The following is a 25,961-nucleotide window of genomic DNA, read 5'->3' as shown; positions in this document are numbered from 1 at the left end:
TGATTGAGAGAGCTGCAGCTCAAGGCTCCGTGACCACGCTGGAGTACTGACCTCCAAGCCTCGTGTTATTTCTCTGCATTTGTGCAGTATTTCTAAATGTGCTATTTCTTGTTAGCCAGCCCCCTCCTAACCCCAAACGAGTTTTGATTCACCAGAGGGTGCAAGCACTGCAAAGTGAGGCAGAAGCTGCTCCTAATCAGGGCAGGTGCTAATGTCTCTATACGGCTTTTTACTTAATTTAAAAAACAAACTAAGCAAATAGGATTACATCCAGCATGGAGATGTTTCTTTTGCTATTGTGTTGATGCAAGATTTCATTTTTTAATTGTGCGCAAATGGCAGAACTTCTCTTCTGTTTTTTCTAATGTAACCAATTTAAATCTAAGTGAGGTTTCGACCATATGCTCAATTCAACCATATTTGCAGTTTGAAAAAAAATATTTCCAAAACATAAGAGTTCAGGGAAAATATACTGTTAACCATGAATCTGCATAGAGACTAATCCTTGAAGGTGATACTAGCAAAAGGGAAATTGATTGCTCTGCATGGCTTGAAACAAAATAGTATGGAGCTTTTAGTGTCACCAGAAAAATTCCTCCTCAGCTTTGTCAAAGAGAATGCATTGTGAGTAAGGCTGGGATGAGGTTCTGCAGTACTGTGACAGAAGGAGCTCTGGACAGAGTGTGAAAGAGGGAAATGCACCCTGAGGAAATCAAAGTTAAAGCCATTAGGAGAATAAAATTTTAGTTCATGACACATTTGACTCTTCATTGTCTGTGGCTTACTAGTGCAGTGGGAGGAGGAAATACTTTTGTAAACCAGGTTCCAAAGTTTAAGATACAAAGTGCTGCTCTGACACAGTAATGCTTATAAATAGCATGCCTTGTATGATCAGCTTGGTATGCAGAAGGGAACATCTTTCCTGTATTTCATTATTCAGAGAAAAGAAATACTTTTTCTGTCTTAGCTTACAATGGTTCAGCTTAGCTTACAATGCTCAGCACAAATGCTGTAGCACGAGTAGAATAATATAGAAGCACAACATGACAAAAGGAAAGCAGTAAGGAAAAAGAAGGTGTTGTTTATTGGGGAAAAAAAAAAAAGGACAGTCAAGTGTATCTCCTAAATAAACTTTTGTATAGTTGTCTATGTAATCACATAATAAATGGGGTAAGCGCTAGTTTTCCATTAGCTCTTCTTCATGTCTAAAGAGGACAGCAATGAACAAATTAAAGGCACGTATGTATAGTTTTATAATATATTTTTTAATATATTTTTGGTATATGTTGTCAGGGTGCTCATCTGTAGACAGTTTGCTCGTTCTATTCTAACCCGTAACAAGTTAGTACTAGTAGTAACAAGTTATTACTGCCTATGTCACTGCAACATTGAATGCTTGCCCCAGGCCCAGCTGATGGTGTGAGCTGAAGTTGCACAGGGACTGTATATTCTGATTATGGTCGCTTCTGACTTTCATGCAGTTGACTTCTTCAGAGTTGCACATAGGTGAAAAACAAAACCTTTACCTCATGCCGTGCTTAGACTTTCAGATTAATACCCTGTTACTCTGTCTTTATGGGACTTCTGAAGGAATTAACTATTGTCTGCTATTGTCCTCGCTTACTTTGATTATGAAAATCAACTGACAGAAATAAGAAGAGTGGTAGGGATGATGGCCTTGAAAGTATAAGGAGCATTGCATTTGAATTTGGAATATGGCTTATTCAGTTGTGACAGTTGCAATTAAAAATACCAGCAACTGGCTTTTTTGTAGTTCAACAAGAACATCTTTGCAGTGTTTGTGTATATGTGAAAGGAGTTTGGAAATAATATTAACTCTTTATTTTGTCTCGTAGGCATGCCACTTCTGGTACGAAGGAGCAGCGATCCAGCTTTGGGCCCACCTGCTGACTTCCACCCAAGTGCCTCTCATCCCAGTGACCTCGGTCACAAACATGCTGTGGCAGTAAGTGTCATGTAACTATGTAACTCATCTTTTTATTAAGGGCTAAAACTGTTTTTTAGCTGTTCATACACAACTGTTTTATAAGCTAAATGTATTTGAATCTAGAACAAAATGCTGTAAAGGAGACAATTTCCTCTGCATAAATACAGAATATTTTAGTTAATGTAGTCAATTAACAGTGGTTCGTGTCTTCTCTATAAGATAGTTATATAAAGCTTAATGGTGACATAAAGCACGGGAATACGAACTGAAATTTAGCAATTGTTTACTTGATTGGTATTGTATTGTCATTTTTGTTGGTTGGTAGTGAAAACGTGCACTTCCTTTTTAGTATTAATCACCAATCTTGTACTTTCTTTTGCTTTCCATGTCCCTGCGTGAGATTTCTGTTTTCCCCTGTTGTCCTGCTGCTATGCTGCAAACTCTATCCTTTCTCCAGCCTTCTGTTTTACATTTCTGTTCTTCCCTTTTGTGGACAAATTCATGCTCACATTGTCTTCAGTAAGTATGTAAGCAAAGGCACAGTGAAGATACAGTGACTCTTAATCAGATATTATAGGCTGGTTTTGATCTTCTTAGTGACACTTGGACCACATTCTTTACTTTGCATTTTTAAGACCTGAGGCTTGATTTTTGCATATGGGTTTTCCTTTATTACTTGTGGAGAGGTGGAAATCTGTTGTAAGTGTCAGCTGGGATATGTTTGTGCATCAAGCAGAATAGAACTCACACGTAAACTGTGCCTAGGAAGCTCTGCTGTCTGTCTGTACTGCTTTATGTCAAGTGAATGTGGTCTTAATTTATGTTGCTGTTGCACCTGCATTTTGTTTACTTGTGAAATTTCTGGATTTTCCTCTTTACCTTCCTCTGAACAGTGCTGCAATTTGCTCCCTGTTCCCAGTTGCTGGAAGCAGTCCGTCTATTTCCCTGCCCCAAGCAAAACAAAACCAACAAGGCTCCTTGTTTCAGCCTGCATCACTGCATTTTGGGGAAGGGAGGTGTGAAAGAGGTCAGTAACTAATGCTGGATGTGGGAACCAGTTAAGCTGAAGATTGTGTATTTAAGACCATGCTTTCAGTTAATTTTACAAGAATGAAGTACGTAAATAGAAAGTTAGATGACTTGCATATAAATGATGTTTCCTTGGTCTTAGGATTCTGAAGACCAGTGCAGAATTTTGACTGTTCATTGTTTCTTTTTGGCCAGCTGTGTGTGCATCCTGTTTTACAATGTCATGGCATTTAGGGGCTGAACTTCAATAATGTTCTGCATCATTTTTCAGAGAGCCGTAGGATTTTTCTTGAGGCTTATGCTGCCAGTGCTTATGTATTCAACAAATACTGACTTATTCAAATGAATTCAAGTACAAAAGAGAATTCTGTAACCGTGCAGAAAAGTTTGCAAAGTTGGGAGATCTATAAACTGTGCAGATGTGTGTAGTGCTGAGTGGTTTCTGTATCCATGGAACTTGTACAAAAAATGAGCAAAATGGTGAAGTTATTTGTTTCCTTCCAGGAAGTGGTGTATCTGTGCAAGGAGTTGTACCAGTACCCAAGAATCCTGTAGGCCTAAGGGAAGTCTGTGTGCCTAAAATGTAGAGTATCCCTCTGTCAGCTGTGGGGATGGGGATAATAATAAAAGCTGGACTGCTAGCAAGAGTGAGAAGGGTTCTGATTATTAAATATCATTTAAGGAGGGAAGCAAGTCCCGGAAAGTTGGAAGTTTTATTGTTTACTTGAAAATCTGTTATAGCAAAATGTATTATACCAGCTCTTATTTTTGCAACAGTACTATTTCAAAAACTCTTCATCAATCATACTGAAATACGCTTTGGCGTAATCTATTGGAAAGCATAAAAAGCTTAAATAACTTAGGTTAAATTAAGTACAAATTGTTTTAAAACAGAAGAATTGATATTGGACAAACGAAAGAATGTACAAATAATGATGCATTTTTAATATAGCCATGCTCTTTCACACAAGCTTTAAAGCAGTATTTAGAGAAAATTCTCTTGTTCTAGATACAAAGACTGAAATTAAAGTTACTACTACATTTCCTTTGCACAGGCATAGTTTTTTTTTAATTAAGCTGCTTCCATACATTCATATGTAAATGAGAAGCATTAGTGCTATTGGTAGTGTAAACTATCTTCAGTGTATATAGGAAAAACTGTCTTCCTGTTTATGCCATAGGTATTGTAGCTATCATATTACATTTGAAACAGACTTCCATTGAAATGTTTTTGGCACTTGTGACGTTTTGGTGTTTGACACACACAGAATGGGTAGCAGAGTACCATGTAGAAATGCCCTTGGTTTTGCTGTATGCTGTCTTTCACAAGATGTGTGGATACCCCAGCACGTGGTCAGGTTTCTAAGCAGTGATTGCCTTATGAATGACTCAGTGCCACACAGATTTCTCTCTGGGAGAGAGGGCAGACATGCGGTAGGATAATATGTAAAATAAAACAACAGATGTGCAGTAGGATAAGAAAATTGCTGCCTAGTTCAGGTGAATCTGTTGAATCCAGTGCACGCTTCTTTTTTTTGTAGAATCTAATTAGAGGGCATGTTCAGTTTTCTCATGTCCTCTTGGTGTATGTTCATTCTAAGAAAGGCTGTTTTGTGCCATATTACAATTACCAAAAGGACATCTCCTTTGCCCAGGTAGTATGAGAGGAATTTGAGCCAGTCTTTCACTTTTTCTCTGACACTTGTTTTGTCTTAACTATAGTTATAGCCCTAATTAGCAAAATGTTTCTAGATCAGCCAAAAGCTGATTGGGAAGTCCAGCATCTGTTCTCTCAGATTGGAAGTCATGTAACAGATGGTACAGAATCTGAGTTTTTCTTTTCATCCAGGCCTCTCTGTTCTTGTCACGAGAGCTGCCACTGAAAAACCTAGGGACTATTAGAAGCAAAAAACAGGGATCCGAAACATTCAAATATGCTATTGAATCAAAGGTGGTTTGTTGATCTTTGAAGGCAACCACTAAGCTCTCCTGCTAGTTACAGTTGTAGTGCCCTAGCTAGACTTCCAAAAGTGCATACTGCCTTTCCTCTGGCTCCAGAGGGGAGTCTGGGGAAGCCTGGTTAGTGTAGCACACCTCTCTGCAGATGTTGTAGCCACAGCTGTGTCCTGGCAGCACTCAGGTGTGGGTGCGCTGTCTTCTGGCTGCCCTCAGGCTGGGGTTGGCAGCACTGCAGGGTGAGGCACTGTTGGAGTGAGGGAACCTTTGGCCCTGCGCTCCTCAGTGCCTCTCAGCTAGCCTAGGGAGGAGGTGACATTTTGCTGCTTTGCCTAGTCTAGTTCAGTGTTGACAAGCTGTAGTAATTACCGAGTTATGACTGGGACATCTGAACTTCCCTTTCAGGATCTGTTACCTTTGCTTATCTCGATTTCTGCTCGGGGACAGAATTCTCCATTGTCACAAGGCTTGGTCCATCGTGACTTTTAGACTGAGGATTGTGGCCCCATTTATGTTGACAGGAGTTTTGCATTCACTCTGCTAGGGTGAGGATTTCACGTCCTGCTGTTAACCTGCTGATTATCATGGGATCCTATGTTCTGGATGACCTTCTTTTCTCCTACAGTTGCATGTTTCCTCAATAAATACTTGGGATTAATCGATAGGAATGGCTGATTAAATTGCATTTATTCATATTTAAAGACACAATGAGTTGTTGGATCAATTGAAGAGCTGCTCCAGCAGCTAAGTCCAGTTTCCATTTTTACCTAAATGTGACTTGAAAATGACTGTATTTTATGCATTGTGGACATATAATTTGCAATTTTGTATGAGATTCATATATAATCAGAATATTTTTATGTTTCAAGCCCTTGTTAAAGAGGGTCAAAACCTCTCCCGATTCTTCTGGCCATTAATTGTTTGTAATGTATTAGCCTTTCTGATTAAGTGTCTGCAGATTAGCATAATGTGAGCATGTGTAAGGGTGCAGCTCTGCCACTCATTCCTTTTGCATGCTGTTTTATATACAGATGTAACCATAAAGCGTGACTGTCAGAATTTGGATTTAGGGTAAAGGTTATCAATAGTACTTTAAAAATTTGGGGGTGTTTTGTGGTAAGAGGCAGAAATATTGCTCCATCTTCTTGGATTGTGTAAAAGAAAGGCAGGGCAGAACAGGTTTAATTTGGCACGGTGTTGGGTGATGGTTGTTGGGACTGTAAGTCTGGCTGGTTGCTGACAGGGCTGCAGTGGGGTTGTATGACCTGCTCTTAGCACTGAGAACTCCTGCAGAGTACGTTTGCCCACCCTGACTAAGCCAGGCAGGGCCTAACTTCTGGTCCTTTTTACATGCCAGAACCTCAAGATGAAGCTGTCCCACAGTCAGGTGGTACCAGGAGGTGGGCTGCAAGAAAAGAGCATTGTGAGAAGAGATTGCTGTTAAGAATTTAATTCTTGTTCTCGCAAGATTTGGGGAGATTGAAACAAATTTCCTGTCTCTCAGCTGGGAAGTTCTGAACAATGTGAGACTTTTTAAAAGGGAATTCTGATTTGGCTGAATCCATTTTTAAAACAAATCCCACGCGTGCCTGTTCATGCTGTGCAGTGCACACAGAGCACCTCTCACCAGCACATGGGGTTCCAGCATGCTTGCTGTCTGGTTGGGAGATCAAAGGGCCATCTGCAGTGAGGGGCTGCAGCAGCACACTGCAAGACCAGAGCTCTGCTGCCTTCACAACGCCTACCAAGTCCCACTCTGCATCCAGCTCAGAGCTGTCGCGTTAACAAAAGCCATTCCTTCCTCATTCTCTGTTGTTTTTCAAGCCTGCATTGCTTTCTTCCCTCCTTCCTTGTAGCGTGTGCCATGGTATTCTGCATCAAAAGGAAACCAGTGTATATTGTGGAGGAAAAACTAAGAAATCTAAATGAAAATACATGTAGTGCTTCAGAACAGTGAATTGATCATCTGAAACAGGACAGAAGTGCCCTGTGGTAATTTCTTTTCTTACATGTGTGAAGATACACATGTGGGGAAAAAATAGACTTCTTTATGCTTCTTTGCACAGCTTACACTTCAGAACAAGCGCATTGTTTTACCTGCATTGTACAAGGTGAGCGGTGGGAGTAATTTGCATATCTTTATTTGAGAAGGATAGGTAGACTTTGTGATTTCTCTTAAAAAGAGCTAATAATGAATGCTCTGTGACGTTAATAGAGTACATAAGTTATCAGTAAAAGTGGCACAATTAGTAAAATGTTATTCGTTGTTAATGTTCTGCTTTCTAAAGCTTGTTTCCAGTGAGAGGAATGCAAGCTTTTTAGCGAATATTCGTGAAAGAAAGTACCTATTATGAAAACCACTGAAGTTCTCAGTTATTATGGAACTTACAGTACTACTGGGCTGAGTTTTGTTTCCTTATTAATATATATTTGGGGCCTTGGCTGTCAGTTTGAAGATGCCAGGCTGTTTATAAGCCTCTTTCTCCTTTGTCCTTTGCCTTGTGCGTTCAGGTAATGTGAATGCAGATGATGGAAGATGGCTGTGAGACCTACACACTTTCTTTTTTTCCCACATGGCCTATCTTACAAGGAATGTGGAAAAATTATAGGGTGGAAATAAGAACTGCTGACAAAAAAGGGAAAAAAGGTCACGCTTTCAATGCTGCTGACACACATTCATCTCTATAGCTACATCTTTGGGGTCCTACAAAATACTGTCATTCCATCTGGAACAGCTTTTAGCAGGCTGCTTACGCAACAGGCACACTGTGCTGAAATTGGAAGGAAGCATTAGCAAGTTGCTTGCATGTCTGACAGTCAAATTAAAAGTGGAAGATGGCAGTCAACATGGCTCATGCATATCATTTATTGTCAAGCTCTAGAAGCATTTAGCTAAAATAAAACTGGTTCTCAGTCATGTTGAAATACAGACCATAAAATATATAAATACCATTTTCCTAAAGCACAGTAACCCAACGGACGGCTGGGAATTTTTGGTCCTAATGTTGCTGTGACATTAGGAAAAAACTCATTTTGGATTTTTTTTTATACCACATCTTGCAGTGCATAGATGTATGAGGCAGTGGAAATGATTAGACTTTAAGATCTTGGTGAGCAGCTGCAAATTCTTGTTCCTATTCCTCTGTACTATCAGGGAGAACAGTTGCTTGTTTGTGAGGCACCCCAGTATTCTGGTGCTGAGCATCCAAACATGGACATACCCATGGTCTGGACTGATGCAGTCCTTATCTTATATTTCAGGTCCTAAAGTGTTTGCAAGATCAAGGCTTACACATCCCAAACAGAATCATCAAGAGCAGAACAAAACCCACAAAAGTTTGGCCCCCATGAGTGGTCTTATGAGAGTAGTTACTCCCAAAAGATTGTAGATTTTTTTTTTTAAAGTAGCTTGGGAATCAAGATGGGTATTGGCATATGATTTTACTAATTTACTTTTAATGTACTACTACTAACTATTGCCTTGAATTCGCCTTGGTTTAATCTGAGTATCAGTTAGAACATACAGATCCACTAAATAATTCAAGAAAATCTTTCTTACTTGCATCGTTCCCAACAAATGCTCATAATACTGCATACTGTGTTTGAACTGCTGAGGGAGCGTGACTGGGCTGAAATCACGTCATGGTGTACAGCTGCTGTTCTCACTGGCATTGCTGTCTTATTCTCTGTCCAAAATAGGGTAGTACGAATTTAAACCTTTAAAAGAGCTGCTGAGTTTTTCTGTAGCATGCTTTGCTTCATCAAGCTAAATAGTGGTGCGTCTGAGATGATTATACATTTAACACCTGTAGGAATAAACTGGCATCCTTTGCATTTCTGCCTTTTTGGAATTACCAAGTGCGATCAGTTTCCCAGCTTCACAGAAACAAAAGGAGAGCCCTCCTCTTCACCTCAGTCTAAGAAATACAGTGAGAGCTTCTCAAATTGGGAATTCACTTCTACCCCACCCCATCCCATTTTGTGATAAGCTGCAAGGATCTTTGTTCAGCACCAGAACAGGAATCAGACAGAAGAAAATGGGGCAAAGAAGCTTCTGCCAGCAGTGCCAAACGAAGTATGAATGTTTCATCTAAAAATAAGTATGTGAAATACTGCAGGTCTGAGAAGCAAACAGATTTGTCACTAAAGTTCTTGTATGGATATTCTTTGGTTAAGAGAACATCCACACAAGTCTTAACCCTCTTTTTGGTTTAAAAGCATAGAAGCACGTCCTTAGCTGTGCATAAGCATCAGGTGTTTGTGTGCTTCTTCAAGGCTGTGTTGATTCTTAACTACTGGTGGTGTTGAAAACTCTACCTATGAAACCAACAGAGCTAATGTGCTTTACATGGATAAATGTATCTGCATTTCCTCCACACATCAAGTGTGTGCCTTCCTGGATAGTTTCAGATTTCTGTTTGACAGAGTGAATTCAGAAACTCTGTCTCTGAGGGAAAAATATTCTACAAAAAATATTGATGATGGAGGTGGTGTGCTGCACAGGGGAAGGAACAGCTCAAAGCAGAAACTGGTTTGCTCCTGGTGGAAAAAAATCTGAACGAGCTTATTAGGTGTATGTAGCAAGTTCTCCCTGAGTTCCTGACAGGGAGTCTCAGAAGAGCAGAGACAATCAACACGGGCTAGAAAATTTTTACAGTATAAATGTTTTATTTAGAAGTTACTCTGTGAACTTGTAAGTAACAGAGCTAATTGTTGGGGTAAAAAATAAAAAATAAAAAAATAGGCACCCCCACAATGTTCTTCAGGCCAGCCTCTGTACTTTGATTCCCTGATAAATTGGGAAGCACTCCATCCTGTCCTGCAGAAGAGAAGGGAAATTGCCCAGATTACTCCTCATAGGTGTATCCAAACGCTGCCAGTAAGGATGCTTTGAGGTGGGCAATTTGTTAAGGTCAGACTGATTGTCCAGTTAATATGCAATGCATTTTTAAAGCACCTGCGAACACGATCATAGAATGGTTTGGGTTGGAAGGGACCTTTAAGAGCATCTATTTGCAACCCCCTGCTATAGGCAGGGACATCTCCCTCTGGATCAGGCTGCTTGAAGTCTCATCCAGCCTGGCCTTGCATGCTTTCATAGCAAGAACCTGTCAACGTGCTCAAATTAGGGTTTACCATGTTAGTAATCACAGAGTTATCCTTGGGTTTACAAAACACTGAACCAAATGATAACTTAATGTCTGGCTATAGTTTTCTGCCTTTTTACCTTTCAATGTCTGGTTTGGGTGTAGTTGTTGTTTTCAAATGGCTGTTTTGAGAGGTCTGTTGGTGAAGCTATTCTGTTAATGTCACCAGGCATGCAAACACTGATATTAGCAGGTAAAGCAAGTTCATGAGAACCAGATGCGTGCTCCTGTAAATAAAAGTAGAATTTAAAAAAAAAAGTATGGCACTGTGCCAACAGATTATAGCATTTTAGTGAACGGAATCTTACTTATTATGCTTATATTACTTATTATGCATTTATAGTACAATACGAAGTGTATAAAATGCCATCTTAGTGATGTTAATTCAATTGAAATTATTTTCATACAATCTGATACCAGTTATTTTTTAAGCACAGACCTAACATATAGTGGTTAGGGGATTTAAATGTTATTAAAATATTCAATGTTCATAACCTATTTGTGCTGTAATGATCAGGATCATTAGGAAGATAGGAAGAAACAGCAGAATTTGCAGTTCCTTGGTACTGCTCAACTTCCTGGCACTCTCTGTGGTCAGTGAGTAGACTGGCATCCCCTGGAGGTCAGTCTAGAGTGATGTTGGTGTTCTGAGCTGCCTTCTGGAGGAGCCATCTCCAGAGCGAATGTGGGGACGTGAGCTTTGTGTCACTCACCGGGCTGCAGGCCACACAGAGGGCATTGAGGGCTGCATGAGGCGTTGTCCACTACAGCATACGGGTGAGCACAGTGTGGATCGTATCCATAAATCTGTTCAGCTCTTATAAAATTGAAAAAGGGAAGGGCTGTTGAAATGTCAAGCAAGGAAGTGTGAGCTTTTGTTGCCGTTTGGAGAGTTATTCACACGATGCGCCTCCCTTCTCTTGGGAGAAAGGTGGGGGGAAGGAAGAGGGAAAAACCCAACTGAGATAGGAGGAACTAATTTATTAAAAGCAATGTGAGAAAATATAGAATAATTAAGAGTAATAAATCAAAACAAACTAAAAATAAAACCAGAGAGGGGAGAGAAGGAGTCAGTCTGAGTCTGTATCTGCAGACCTTCAATGGCTTACCTCCCAGAAAATACGCAATAGCTCTTCCCTTGGGCCCCGGAATTGGAAATCATGCAGAGGCTCTTGGGAAATGCAGTGCATCCCAAAGTATTTCCTCTTGGAGAGCCAGAACTCATGTGAGACTGCTACAGAAAAACAGGAGAAGAGCGCTACAGCGCACTGTGCCTCTGCACCCAGCTGCCTGTTGCATGATGTTATGATATGGAATACTGATAGAACCAGGGCAGCCTCCAACAGTAAATTAAGTGAAAATCATCATGGGACCACTGCAGCTCTTCACATGTATGAACCCCTATTAGCTGAATGGGTGGGCAGAAGGGCTCCTTGCAGAGCATTTTGTTAAGTTTAAGAACACTAAGGTCCAATAATTTGTTTGTTTTGAGTTACAGGAGATTCTTTTTCAGATCTGCTAAAGACTGTAGAAGTCATCATGTGCTAAAATGATGCAGAACTATTTCATACTTCCAGGGTAGCAAGTGGAGGACACACTCATGCCTATATGTATGAAAATCTGGAAAGGAATCATAGAATAATCATCAAAATGATTAAGCCTTGGAAATGCCTGATTAAAATGAGGTTTGAAAAGTTCAGTCTGTTGAGGCTCTCTGCTTGTTTTGTTAGCACAGTCCTGGCTGGCTGGTTTCTGATTGTGGAAGTAAACTTCTGATTCTGTGGCCTTTCCGCCAGGATTATAAGATGGAGAAACCAGCATGGGTAGGAGCAGCACCCCAACTGCCTCATCAATAATACAGACACTTTTTTTCTTTTTTCTTTTTTCTTTTTAATTTTTATTTTTCTCGCAGAAGCAGTCTGAGATGTCAGTATTTTCCTCCCAGTCCACCCGAGCTGTGCTCTGCCTGGCAGTGCTTGCTGTCCAGTCTGATGGCACCTCCATAGCTCTTGGCTGTGCAGTGGGCTGAGGAGAGCCAAGGCTGGGAAGCTGCTCCCCTCACTGATGCTACAGCAAGCAGAAGGTGTTATAAACTGCAAAAGAGAGAAGCTACAGTCACTCTCTGTCCTTGGGGCAGGCAGCAGTGATACCCTGGTCCCTCAGCAGCAGCCTTCCTCTGGGTCTTGTTCCCAGCCATCCTGGGGGCAGTGTTCCTGCACCACTCACCTCTGCTGCTGTGAGTGTGCCAGGCAGGGCTAGGGAAGTACTGGCTGGCAGTGCTGCGGGGTGAGCACCAAGAACTGCTGCTGGCAGCCCCACAGCACAACCCAGTCAAGGCCTCATTCTGTGATCTAGCTCTTGTAGATGTCTTTCTTGTAGTGAGGGACCCAAAACTGAACACAGCATAATTGTTCTGTGAATTGTTTATACTTTCTGAAATTTTGAGAGAGGCTTTTTGATCTGATTTGGATGCAGTACAAATTGGTGATGATCTCTGCTTTTCATACTAAGTACTCATGTCCCAGCAGGTTGTTTTCTTACCCTTTCCTGTGCAACCTACTGTACAGAGCCTGTTTTAGCAGGAGGTTGGGCTTGATGATTTCTAGAGGTCTCTTTCAGCCCTACAATTCAGTGATTCTGAAATATATACATTTTCTTTGCAGACTAAAAAATCGAATGAGAAAATTTTACAGACACCATTTATAATGTTTCCTTTTCTCTTAAAATAGTGGAAATAATCAACTTAGGTTTCTAGTAAGTGTATTATATAATAGTAAAGACAAGAGGTAAAAAGTAAATTAATAGCACTCACCAGTGCTATATAAAAAATACTTTTATCCAGGCAGAAGACAGAGGACTGTCTCTGCACTGAACCTCTCAGAAACTCTTTCCAGTGGGAAAGCATGTCTTTGGAAAGCAATGTAAAGGGGATACTACCTGCTTATCTGCGCATATGGGGTATATGCAGTGCCCATTGCTAACAATGTCTTTTAGGAGAACTGAAATTGCACCCTAGATATATTATTGTGAAAGGAACAGAAATTAGCTAAATATACTTCGGTTCAAGAAAAAATGTCTAAGTCTGAGAACAATAACTCAGTAGAGAGTAAAACTTACTTTCCAGCAACCCAGGAATTTGCAAGTGCTCAGCTGCCCAGGCACTACTCCTGCTTGTTGCTGATGCCTTTGGCATCGGACTGTTAAACCCTCGTTCTGACCTCGCTCTCAAATAGGACTTTATGGTTTATGGACGGGACTTTATGACCTGTCCTGTCATGAAATGGGGGCTCTTTCTGTATGAGGGAATGAGGTTCCTGTGGGCAGGCTTCTAGGCCCCTTGGGCTGTCACAGCCCTGTGCTGCTCCCAACTCCCAGGGGCACTGGAGCTGCTGAGGGTGGGCTGGTTGTGCCATTTGGGCACTTGTGCTGGCATCGTTTCCTGGGGGAGCTGCCTGCTGCTGCTGCCCTCCAGGATGAGCTTTCTGTGTAGCTCTGCCTGCATAGCTCTCGGCTCTTGGATGTGTTCTGTGCTGCTCTCCTGTCAGTGTGGGCTTTGGGCAGCTTCAATCCAAATAAGAAACGGTAGCAAACAGAATCAAGTGGCTTCATGTTGGTGAATTTCCCTTGCTTTTGGAGTTGAGTTTCACTGTAGACCATGGCTGGGGAACAGGAGGCTCCTATTGAGGAAGACAAATCGTGTCAGGAGCATTCAGCCTCTAGTCTAATATATTTTTCCTGCCGCAGATAGAACTTCTGAGTTCATTATAGCTCGTTCTCATAAGTCGTCATTTCTATCTCAAGGCTGTTGTGCCTTCCAATGTAAAGCAGATTGATGCTGGCACATTTTTTCTATTTTAATTTTACGAAGTTGTCACACTGAAACCGTTCCTTATATTGGAAGTGCTTTGAAGTGAAGAGATAAACAAAGAGCTAAAATAAAATTAAATAGGAGCATGAACAACATTTCATCTTGGTGTACCTTTTTAAAAAAATAAGCTGAATGGATGTAGTACCTTTGTGCTGCTGTAGTAAGTCTGCAAACATTAGCTGATCGATCAAAATTGAGTTAGTGTATATGTAGTAAGCAGAAACAGGTGAAAATTGGGTTATCTGTGCACCCAACTCCTTCTATTTGCTATGAACAGTGAGATATAAACTAGTTTTTAGACCTGATTAGTTTTGTTTATTTTCAGAGAGGGGCAGAAGCAGAACATGTGCTATATCTACTGTATTATTAAACCAAGAAACTATATGAAGTTAGTGGCTCAGATGTGACATTTGCAGATAAAAGTGGAAAGCCTTGCTATAAATAAATTTGAAATGACTCCCAGAGGAAAAAAGCAACAATCCGTGATGTGTGGTTTTATAGCTATGAGACACAAACAAAAAATCCCCCAATTTTTTGTCCTTTCAATACCAAAAAAAAAAAAAAAAGGAGAGGTTGCTGTCTCTGCCACGTCACAAAACTGGTTTATAATCTGAAGTATGGTGTACAATTTCCCCTTTTTTATGGGCCTTTCCAGACAGCAAGCTAGCTTTTCAGCTATTTATTTTATGAATTTCTAATATAGTTAAGAATTTACAGGAGTTTGTTGACCATGGATTGAAGCCATTGTCTGTAGCAGTAAAAAATATAAAATACCGGTGGCAAATAATTACGTCTCTGTTACTATTCTTGTGTGCACAGTTCTGAATAGTTTTTGATTTAAAGATAAATGACAAATCTGTATCTAGAACAGATGTGAACACGCATAACAGCTTCTGCACACACATTATGCAGTTCCAAGACACTTAATTTTTTACACCAGTGAGAAGCACTAGGTGCACAGAAAACCACAATTTTTGCCAAGTGTCAGGGTGAGATCCTTTCCTATGTACCTATGTAGCAGGATCCTTTTAGTAGATTAACTGTGTCTTTCACAGAGATGTTCTGTCACTCATATCTAGCAGAGCATTGTTTTAATAATAAAAATATAAAGCTTACTACTGCACAGAATATTAACAACAACTGCTGTCCCTGCAGCCTAACCAAGAACCTGATGTGTTCCCCATGCCACCTCAGCACCACTTGCCAGAGCCCTCAGCCCCTCTGAGCTGAACTGCAGATGTCCTTTCTTTCTTTCCTAGAAGAGGATTCTTCTAGGAAGAAGGTTTTGTCATTAGGTACTCTGGCACTTAGCACTGCAGGTGATCAGTTGTGCCTATTTTGCTTTGTGAGAATGAACAAAAAATGCTCTGAAGTGCTGAGATGCGTTCCATCAGTCCAAACTTCAAGGTCTACTCTTGTTTCTGTATCATCTCTGACTTCAAAGGTACCTGCCCTTTGGCTTTTAAGTTGAGCTGTTACTACTGGGGCCCCTTTGGCTTGCCTGAGGCTATCAGATGTCCAAGTAGCCATAGCAGAAATAATATTTACTTTTATATGGTAAACATTTTCTGTTTGATTACTATAAAGACGAAAGGCAGGTATTGGGGGGAAAAGAACTGTTCACACTTATTTTCAGATTGTATTCAACGTCTCGGATCCTTGCATTTGTGATTTTCAGACCTGATGATGCTTGTGGCTGTTGGAACAGGATACAGCAATGGGAATTCACACACAAAGGATGCACACATGTTTTTACTTCCTATCGCGTTCTGGTTGGGTTCCTTTTTAAGTTCTGTTTAAATAGGGAAGGGATATTTGCTGGGAGGAGGATGTAGCAAGTGGAAAACTCATCTATGTTTCTCTTAAAACCTGAGTTCCTTTTGTGCTCACAACACGGTGTTGTAGGCAGTTCACACTTGAAGGAAAAGCACTGTGTGAAGTGGTTTGAATTGGCATTTAGTTCCCCAGGCCCCTCTTCCTCCTCATCTCTGGGCTTAATTTCTCTGTTACCATTGAACAAGAGTAAGTGTGTACTGCACAGAAGTTTGGAGTAACTTGAAGGGCAACAGTGCATCACTTCAGAAACACAGATTGATAGTACCCTATTACTCCCTTTTTTTGTTTCATGTGTCCAGTGCTTCCTATTAAAAAGTTGAGGCTAATTGATGGTTCTTTTGTGCTAAAATTTAAAGCCCTCAATGAGATTATGTGCTGATATTTACAAAAATGTCATTCCCTTCCCTTTTTTTCAGCTGGAAGTTGCTTTTGTGAAGGATTTATTGCAGGTGCCTGCAGGATGTACCTTGTTTTAGGGCTCCTAGACTATTAAGTTAATTTTCAGAAGAAAGTATTCATTGCTTTCTTTAGTTGCTTTAGAACTTAGCAATCTCCGAAATGCCTTTCTTTAGAAAGTCTACCTTGTTCTTTCCTTCACAAAGTAGCTGACTGAAGCTATTTCTACCTTTTCTTTCTAGAAGAAAAGATAATGTCTTTACTTTTGAATACACAGAATGTGTTACAGTGATTTGGAGCTATTAAATATGCAGATTAGTAGTGCTCAATATAAGAAAGCTGCAAGTGAAGTCTAAGAGCTTGCATTGGATTTTTATAATGCAATTATAAAATCTTCAGAAAAAACTTTTTTTCTGTGGGATAACGTAATAACTTCATTGTACAAAACGTTTTATAAATTTACTTTTCCTAAATAATAGTGAACTTAGTATAGGTCACCCTTGTATCCCAACTAGTGTAGAAATGCTGCTTAGAGTGTTTCCAACAACAACCAGACCTGGGTAGCTCATCTTGGATTTATTCATAGGTAATAATATTTGAAATGAAACAAAACTGCTCAGTGCTAAGTATCTAAGCTTACTGCACTGAAGGTTTAAAGCCTAGAATTAAAAAAAAAGAAAAAGAGGATTCTGTCAGTTAAGAATATGCTAATGTGTAAATTAATCCAGCTGAGAAACATCATAAAGTACCCAAATGTTCTGAGACCTGATGTTGCTCCTTTGTGCACCTGTCACATCCCTCAGCTTGTCACAGCGCAGTCTCAGCTCCGACCTCTGCCCTGCCGGGGAGCAGTAAAAAAATTGTGCCAACAGTTAAACGAAGCAATCTAAGGAATGGGGTGTGCAGTTTGGGAGGGATGAGCTGCAGGAAACATGAATCCTAGAAGTCAAGGGAGAGGTTTGCATAGATCCACAGCTCTCATGAAGACTGATTTATAGGCTACTTTTTTGTAAAACAGATCCGTTTGCCACGTTATTTTCAAAAGCACCTTCGCTGTGTTGGCTCTTGGAACAGCTTTTCACTGTATTTTGCTTCACCTTCTCTTTTGTACTCATTGTGTGAGACAAATGGGTTGAAACAGGAGCAAAGAGAACAAACTTAGTCCAAGCCAGCTACAGTGCTCAGTGCCAAACAGATTCCGTTATTTTGCAGGCCATAGTAAAAGGCAGTCGTAGAGGTGGCAGCGCAGCTGAAACTGGGGTGTTCGTAAGGCAGTGCTTTTGCTTTTTTAGTCTTGCTGAACATGCTCCAGTGTCTTCTACATGCTAAATGACTGCATAAATCTTGAGTCTCCTAACCCGAAAAAAACATTGTCTTTTATGTCTATTTAAAATGTTTTTTAAAAACGTGGAATTAAGTAGAATTCTGGAGAGAAAGCTGCACTTACACGCACCTGTCCCAGCGTTGTCATATCTCACTGTTTGTTACCCTGCGCAGTACTTTGTTACTTGCTGGAGTGCTGTGATGGGGACTGTGTTGGTTGAGTCCTACCTACAGAAGAAAGTAGTAGGTGGATGTTTAGTTGACATGTATGGAAAGCAGGATTCTTCATGTGAAGAAACTGGAAACAATGGAACTATTTTGCCCCAGTGCACTGTATCTCTGCTAATCTAAAACCAGCTTAGTGTCTTCTGTGGAGACCTTTGGAAATGACGGAGCTACATAAAGGCCTGCAGATAGATAGGTTAGTCATTGCCTTCTGCTTTGCAGTAACGACTTACATACAGAAGATGCCTCTGGGATATTTTCTTTAGGAAAAAGCACTGAGGTGTAAGAGATAATGCTTATATTAAAATAAGAACAAGTAAAAATCAGGAATTTCTGCTGAGAAGTTTTTTAAATTTCTGACTTTTTTCATAATTTTCATAATTAACTTTGCTTAGAGAGCAAAGGAGAATTGCTTAAGGTAAACATGTTTGTCTAGGAACATGTGCAAGAATCAGGAGAATTGATAGCTTGGGCTTTTTTTTGTTTACTGAGAATTATTCAGTTATTCACCTCACTTGTCGTGCTTACCTGAGGAACAGCAATGTGTTCTGACGTTTGTCCTTGCAATTAAGTATGTTGATGTTAACAGTTTTAATGCAGTTAAGCCCATCTGTAACTGTTAATAACCATTTAAAAAAAGACAATTTCTGTCAATAAATAAACCTTTGCAGTGTGAAAATGACCTTTGCAATTCCTTTTTGTTTATTTTTTCTCTAAATTTGTCACTACTGAGAGCTCTTGCTGTATAATATTGTTCTCTCATAATCTGATCAGCAGGTGAATCTGCAAAATATTTTTGTATCTGGAGCTTAATTCATCTATGTGGCTTTACTATTTACTGTGCTATTTTATTCCTAACAAATATGCTGATATGTTTGCTGGTGGTGTTTTCTTCACCCTGCTTTCTTTCAGCAATGTGATAAGTCCTACTTTCTTTCACTGCAATTTTTATTACTGTCAAATTATTTACTAACCAGTGTTGCTATTTGAAGATGTAGTTAATAATTAACATGAAAGCAGATCATTTTATGAAAGGTTATTTTTGGATGACTTCTTAAAATCCTCTGAGAGGTTGAAAATGCCATTATGATTCATAAGGATTTGTTGGAAATAACGCTGTACTCTAAGGTGATCTGCCTCTGGTTTAAATTACCTGCTAGGTTTAAGATAAGCCAGTGATAGTAATGTCTTGGCTCACAGGAGTTGACTCAGATTTATTAATAACATTCACTCGTAAATTCAATCTAATGCAGCGCCTGTAATTTCAGATCGTAGAATGAGGTTTTGTATACAATGGTACAGAATTAAAATGCTATGCAATTGCCTTAATTTCCATTGAGAATTAGGATCAAGATCAAGGACTTTGTGTAGGACAGTATGTTTTCTTACATTCATATGCAGACAACTCTCAATTCGTTGTAGAGATTCAGGCATTTAACCTTTATTCACTTGTTTGATGCTGTGTAGGTTGAGGTGTTCCCGTGGTCCCTTAGGAAATTCTTGGACACTGATGGCCTGTTTTTCTGCTGACAGATTCTTAGAGTAGGATTTCAAGAACACAAAAGGTAAAAACTAGGAGTATCTCTATTCTGGAGTTTGCCTGTCAAATAGAAAGGCAAGACTGATTTTGTGTTGGTTTGTTCTTAGGCCATCATGGTGGCTACCTGGCCTCAGTGTCACAGCTAGTTTTCTTGAGAAAAAGGGTTGGCAATTTGGTTTGGAGAAAGTGAAGGTTTTCTAAGTGACACCATTCTTTCCTGTACTGAGGTATGTTATGAGATTCATAGCGTCTTTGTCATCAGAGATGATCTTGGACAAATCTCACCTGAAACAGAAAACAATATATATATATGTATACATATATATGTGTAAAATTTTATCTAATAATAATAAAATTATATATATGTAATTTGAACTATTTTTTAACATCTCTTGAAATAGGAAGAAAATGGTTTAATATTAGATAGCTGCTACCAGTAAGCCACTTGGACTGAAGCAGGCTGATAAGTCTTTCATTAACTCAGTGTCTGAATCTACTGAAGAGTAAATAAATTCACAACCCACAAAGTTACGGGGGATCACTTAACTCTCAGCAGGAATAAAAGTGTCTTTAATCTAAACAAGCAATGTGATTTTTTGGACTTTGTGTAGTAAGAAGGCTACATTTCAAGCTGAGGAAACTCTATGCAAATCACAGACTATGGTTCCTTTGCACATTGTGAAAATGTCTTGGTGAAAATACTGCGTAAGTGCATCACTGAGAGCATTCAAATCCTTGTCATGCTATGTGTTGAGTCTCTTATGGGATCCTGATCTTCAAGATCTGGGAAGATTTCTGTTTTTGTGGAGTATAGTTGGGCATGGTTTTTAGCACAGCTTTTTGAGCAAAATGCTTCCTCTGTAAGCTGTTACTTTTTTATTTAGTCTTTATCCTTTTAGAGTGCAGCAGAAGCTGTATTTCAACACCTCTTGATTACACCATATTTTCAATAAATTAATTCTTCTCATCTTTTTATATCCACTAGTGGATACTACCATAAGACAGGAGAAGGGTCTTCTACTGTAACATTATTGCCGAAAGGGAATCATATGGTTGAAACATGGTGTCTGGGAGCTGAGTATTCATATTCTCTCTTACTGATGTTCAGTGTTCAACCTCTGCCAAGGGAAGCAGTAAAGACATGCGCCTCAGACATCTTCAGAAAATACTTCTGCATTTGGGAGTCTTGGTGGATGAAAAGCTGGACATGAGCTAGCAGTGTGCTCTTGCAGCCCAGAAGGCCAACAGTATCCTGGGTTGCATCTCTGAGGGTTGGCCAGCAGAATAAGGGAGGAGATAGGTCCCCTTCTACTCTGCCCTCATGAGGCTCCATCTGGAGTTCTGCATCCAGGCCTGGCCTCGACACACAAGAAGGAGGGGGAGCTATTGGAGTGAGTTCAGAGGAGGGCCACGAAGGTGATCAAAGGGCTGGAGCACCTCACATATGTAGTAAGGTTGAAGAAGTTGGGTTTGTTTAGCTTGGGGAAGTCTCCAGGCACACCTCATTGTGGTCTTCCAGTACTTGAGGAAGCTTGCAAGCAGAAGAGGGACTGACTTTTTACATGATCTGATAGTGATAGGACAAGTGGGAATGGCTTTAAACTGAAAGAAGGAAGAATTAGGTTAAATGTTAAGAATTTTTTTTTTTTTTACTTCAGAGGGTGGTGAGTCACTGGCCAGTGCGTGCTGCACTACAGGTAATGATTCAGCTATTCTACAAAGATGTAGTTAAAGCTAAAATATTCACCTGCTCCATGTGCCTCATATGCTCTCCCCTCTGCATTGCTCAGGCTCCAGCATTACTTGGATACATACATTCACATGCTAATTGTTGCTACTGTAGATCTGCAGTGAGAATGTTCTAAATATTCATAATGTTATGTATATGTCTTTCTAGGTGGCTGTGTGTCATTAGGAAGCCTGAGCTTTTAAGCACACCATCATCCATTGTTCAGTAAACACAATTACATTGCCCTATCTTTCATCTCTAATGAATCCATGCTAATTGATTAATCGGTGCTGTTGCTTCACTATGATAATCCTATATAAAGAGCAGCAGTAACAAAACTAGCAATTACTGACACTGTGCACCGAGGACAGCATAAAGTAGCTCATCAGAGCAGCCATCCTAGGTGCAGAGGTGTTGAGGAGTGCCTGGCAGGGCCTGGGGCCCTGTGCCTCCTGCTGCAGCATCAGCCCAAGGGACAGCCTCCAGTGTGCGTGCACATGGCTCTGGGGGCCAGCATGGCACTGTCACCTGGGGTGTGCACTACAAAATAAGTGCCTCTGAGGAGAAGTGGGCGGTATGGGCACCTCTATTTCTTCAAGGGTTTCATCTCTAGGTTATTGCAGCGACCATCTTCTTGACTTAAATACGGTTAAGAGAGTGACTTCTAAATCAAGATAAAGAGTATTCTTACACCATTACAGTGTTTTTACTGACATTACTGTTTAATTTCTAAAGCAGTGAGGCAAGTTCTCTGATCTTGGATGAAAAGTAACTTCATTGCTCTTACACTGCGAGCAGTGCTGAGACAGGTGGGTGGAAGGTAATGGTTTGATTTTTCTCGCTGATGCAGAATCAGCTGCACCGTGGGCTTCCACAACCAATCGAGCTTGTTTCAGGCAACACATTGTATGTCTGACTTAGGCAGAGTTAGCAGCAAAGTAACAAACGTTTTTTAGTGAAGTCCCTCTTCTAATTTTGAAAGCTCATTATATGTTTGAGTTTTGGAAACTCCTGTTATCCACTCCCACTTTACACTGTTGGTGGTGAGAAGGCAGATTTTCATTTGGTTGTTCGACCCACCTTTCCTTTCCCTCATCTCTTTCCTCTAAGCATCAAATGGGCAATGGCAGGATCATTAAGAGACCTTCTTCCACATATCCATAATTTTTGTTTGGACTGAGAGAGACAGCTAAATTCAATGAGGGCATATACTTTAAGGAATAAAGATGTGAACCTAACATCATTTGTTGATCTATCTTTTATCTGAAATGCATTCTTTATCAGCCTTTCAGATAATATTGATGACATATTGGTGTGGATAAAGCAGACAGTTTTGATTTGGTAAAGGAACTACACTTGTAATTTTTTTTCCTGTATTGTGTATTGAGTATTGTTTTTCCAGAAGTCCAGAGTTAATAGTTTTATTTGGTGTAAATAGAACCTGAATTCTGTTCTGGAAGGAAATGGCGGTGTGGAATCACATGCAAGACTGTCTAGATAAGCTTTAATGTTCCTTAAGTAATGCTTTGATGAAGAAATGATCACAATATATTTTATAGTAGTTGCTGAGATTTCCTCATTTACTTTTAAAGAGGAGTGCAAGGAGTTCCTTTTAGCACAAATGAGAAAGGATTCAAAAAAGGATTTATAGTTGTCAAATCTAAAAAGGATCTGTCAATTAAGATTTTCAGAGGCTTGAAACAGTGTGTCAGGTCAGGTAGGATAATGCAGTGTTCTCTTGGTCTGAGGAAAATTTGGTGGGTTTTCTTGCAGAAATGTGAATTTCTTTCCCATTTTTTGCAGTACGAATTGCCTCACTACAGTTTCCAACGAAGAGAAGGGATTAATGTGCATTTGTAGTGCTAATGATGTGCACTTTTAAAAATGATGTTTGTTGCCATGGGAATGCTCCCAAATAGTTTGTGTAGTAGCTCAAATGTCCAAAGGTTGTGCCCTTTCTTTGAATACAGATTCTATCTCCAAGTGGGTGATACAGAAGAAATCATGAGCTTTAGCTTAGTTGGGAAACACCTGCTTCTTCACTGCCTGCATTGCTTATAGCATTGTTAAATGTTCCATGTAAAAAAAAAGAACCAAAAAGAACCATAGATTTCTGTAATAAATGCAGCAATTGTTTTTAAAAAATAAACACAGAGGTAGAATATTAATATTTTAACATTACACTAGTAGAATCTCAGAGTTTATCTATGTGATCGCTAACAACTAAGGACAAGAGAGTGTCCCTGTGCTTTAGGTCAGCCAAAATCTTTTAAAATGTTTTTAGTATGGATGAGCTCAAATTAATAATCTTGATGAGACACAAATAATAACCCAGTTCAAGCATGCTGACCTGCTAATGCTTCTCTGTAGTTTCTAGTTGGCTTACAGTGCAGGCAGAGGTCTTATTCGGGTCTTCAAAAGACCACATAGATACAGTCAGACAAAGGATGTTTAAGTCTGTAAAACTGTCTGCATGATTTAGCTGTTACTTGGTTGTATTAACATAGTTTTAGTAAGGAAAAACCTTTACCTTGACCTTGACTCTTTCTACATGTACTGGTAAACTGATTCCTGTCTGATATCAGACAGACCTTGGCACATTCTTTTTGAAGAGAGTAGATGTTCATTTTCTAAAACATTGTAGGCCTCATAGAATTTTAATGTGTTTCAGGCATGAAAAGCCCTCTAGAAGCATTCAGTAGCATATATTTGAATGCCCACACAATCAAAAAGAAAACATCATGATAAATGGAAAGAGGGCTAATAAATACGTAGTCTGTTGTAAAGGTTCCAGTGGTTATATGAGTGGCTGCTTACCTCTGTCCGTTCAGTAGTTTCACTCCAGTACTGATAGCTTCTGAATGTTGTGAATGCCTAACATATTACTTATTTCTAGCAGTTGATTTTTTTTTTCTCTTGAAAAAAATTTTTTACTTCAAGAATTGGTTCCTTGCCAGTAATGGTGCTAAATCCAAATGTTTATCAATATATTATCAATGCCTAAAAGCTGCTTTATGCTAGCTTGGAAAATACATTGCTCACACCTCACCCTGGAAATTCTTAAAATGTTGGGCTTAAGTCCATACTTTTATATGCAGGAAAACTGCTTCTGAAGACTTTAACTGCGGTGGTTCTCATTTTTCTTTTTCTCTGGGCCTTCCACAAGTAGTATTTGTGGGCACTCTGCACCTCTTCCTTCCCTTCAGCCATGCAAAGCAACTGCCAACAAAGGTGAGAACTCTGCTGCTGTTACAGCAAGTGAACATCTTAGTGATGTTTTTCATCTGAGGATATTTGAAAGCTTTCATAACCAAAATAATGTGTGACAGTTGTGATCTACAGGCTTGAAACTAACCTTGCTGCTCTTAAAAAGAGAACTTATTGTTCATTGAGGACTTTGAGCATTGTAGTTTCAGGAGGCTTGTTGACTGCATTTTTAATGGTTAAGGCTGGAAACAAATGGTGGCTGTGGAGGTTAGAGAGGACATTTTAGAGGTTGATTTTGGCAAGGCATATTTTACATTGTGAAATTGAGCAGTTCCAGAAGAGCTGATTGGGAGTTAAGAGCAGTTGTTCTCTCGCTTTGGTTCATGCTGAGTCCTGCGCTCCCTGGGAGCTGTGTGAGATATCAAGAATGTTTTGCTGATATACAAGGCAGTGACTTCAAAGTACTCATTGAATTTGGACCGGAGATCTACCAGGAGGGTAGAGGACCTTGCTTCCTGTGCTTAGCATTAAGAAGGTTCTCTTCCTTCAGTTTCTAGGTGTGAGGGAGACCTGCTTACTATTCCCAATTTGCCCTCACACTGTTTTGACAGTAGTGTTGAATGTCGCTCTGAGGCATAAGCAATCATTTTGAAATGTCCACGTGTTTTTATGATGTTCTTGTTCCACTTTTCATGACAATACCAAGTATATCTCTTGAGCTGTGTGTATGGTACAGTTGTTCCTGATGTGCTCCAGTCTGAGATCACACAAAGTAGGGGAACCTGCCGCTTCAGCCAATTGGAGTTAGCTCTGAAGAACACTGGTAAGTGTGCAATCCACCACTACAACTCAGCCATGAGGATAAGCCTCAGCTGACAGTTGGTAGCAAACAATTCAGGGAAATTTTAATCCACTCCTGACTGATTCCCAAGAGCATGTCTATTTATGCCCTTGGCTTAAAAAATCTTTTTAAGTGCCAAGATCAGCTCACTACAACACTGAAGGCATCCACTGGTAGTTGAGAGGGGAAAATGTCACTGTTATGGCTCCTCAAACTGTCATGTAATTGCTGAAAGCCAAACTGCATTACAGCTTGTCTTTGCATTGTGCTAATTAAGCATGAATACACTTGCATATCGTGTTAAAAATATCTGAAGATGTACAGCTATTCTTATTTTGAAAAATACCTTTCAACAGTTGAGTAGAATACTTTTCGGTTGACAACACTGAAAGAAGTTGTATGATTCTTATTTTCGTATTTGTTGCCTGCCTAAAAATCATCTTTAGCAAATGATTAATTGCATTTGTAAATACAGCACAATTGCATCAATTATCCATTTCAAATGAATTTCGTTCTGAATAGTCAAGATGATGTGGCTTAATCAGTAAATGCAAAGGAAGTATTGCAAGCTGTTTAAAAATACTTTCCATGTTCTGTAGAGGCAGAGTGCTTTTTCCTTTAACTTTAGTGGCTTTTTATCAGTCAGTTTTGTATTGGTTTCTGTGTTTTGATAGATCAGTGATGGTTGCGGTGTGGGGATGTTAGCTGGTTGGAAACTTTTTAATATAGATAAGTAGGTTGTGGTAAGAAATGCACTCATTTAAGTATGACAGCTTGCATGCCTGTTGATCAGAATTTTTTTCTGGGACAAGCTCTGTCATGTCCTTTAAGAACACACTGAGGAGCTAACTTAGTTTTCTGTCACTGGTTGGTTTTAAAATGACCTGTTAGTTATTTCATTATGCTCAGAAGCAAA

General features: G+C 39.8%; 1 protein-coding gene across 1 annotated transcript in view; it reads left to right on the top strand.

Annotated features, from left to right (window-relative positions):
* PARD3B (par-3 family cell polarity regulator beta) overlaps positions 1–25,961 on the top strand; it is a 353,302-nt gene that overhangs the window by 96,460 nt on the left and 230,881 nt on the right. Inside the window, exons 4-5 of the mRNA XM_031554285.1 lie at positions 1,857–1,966; positions 2,842–2,967. Of these exons, the coding sequence (XP_031410145.1) occupies positions 1,857–1,966; positions 2,842–2,967 (236 nt within the window). The remainder of the gene's footprint in view (positions 1–1,856; positions 1,967–2,841; positions 2,968–25,961) is intronic.

Source organism: Meleagris gallopavo, chromosome 7 (genome assembly GCF_000146605.3).
Source record: "Meleagris gallopavo isolate NT-WF06-2002-E0010 breed Aviagen turkey brand Nicholas breeding stock chromosome 7, Turkey_5.1, whole genome shotgun sequence".
Lineage (NCBI taxonomy): Eukaryota > Metazoa > Chordata > Aves > Galliformes > Phasianidae > Meleagris > Meleagris gallopavo.
The sequence above is the reverse complement of the archived record's forward strand: the minus strand, read 5'-3'. Positions and strand labels throughout refer to the sequence as shown.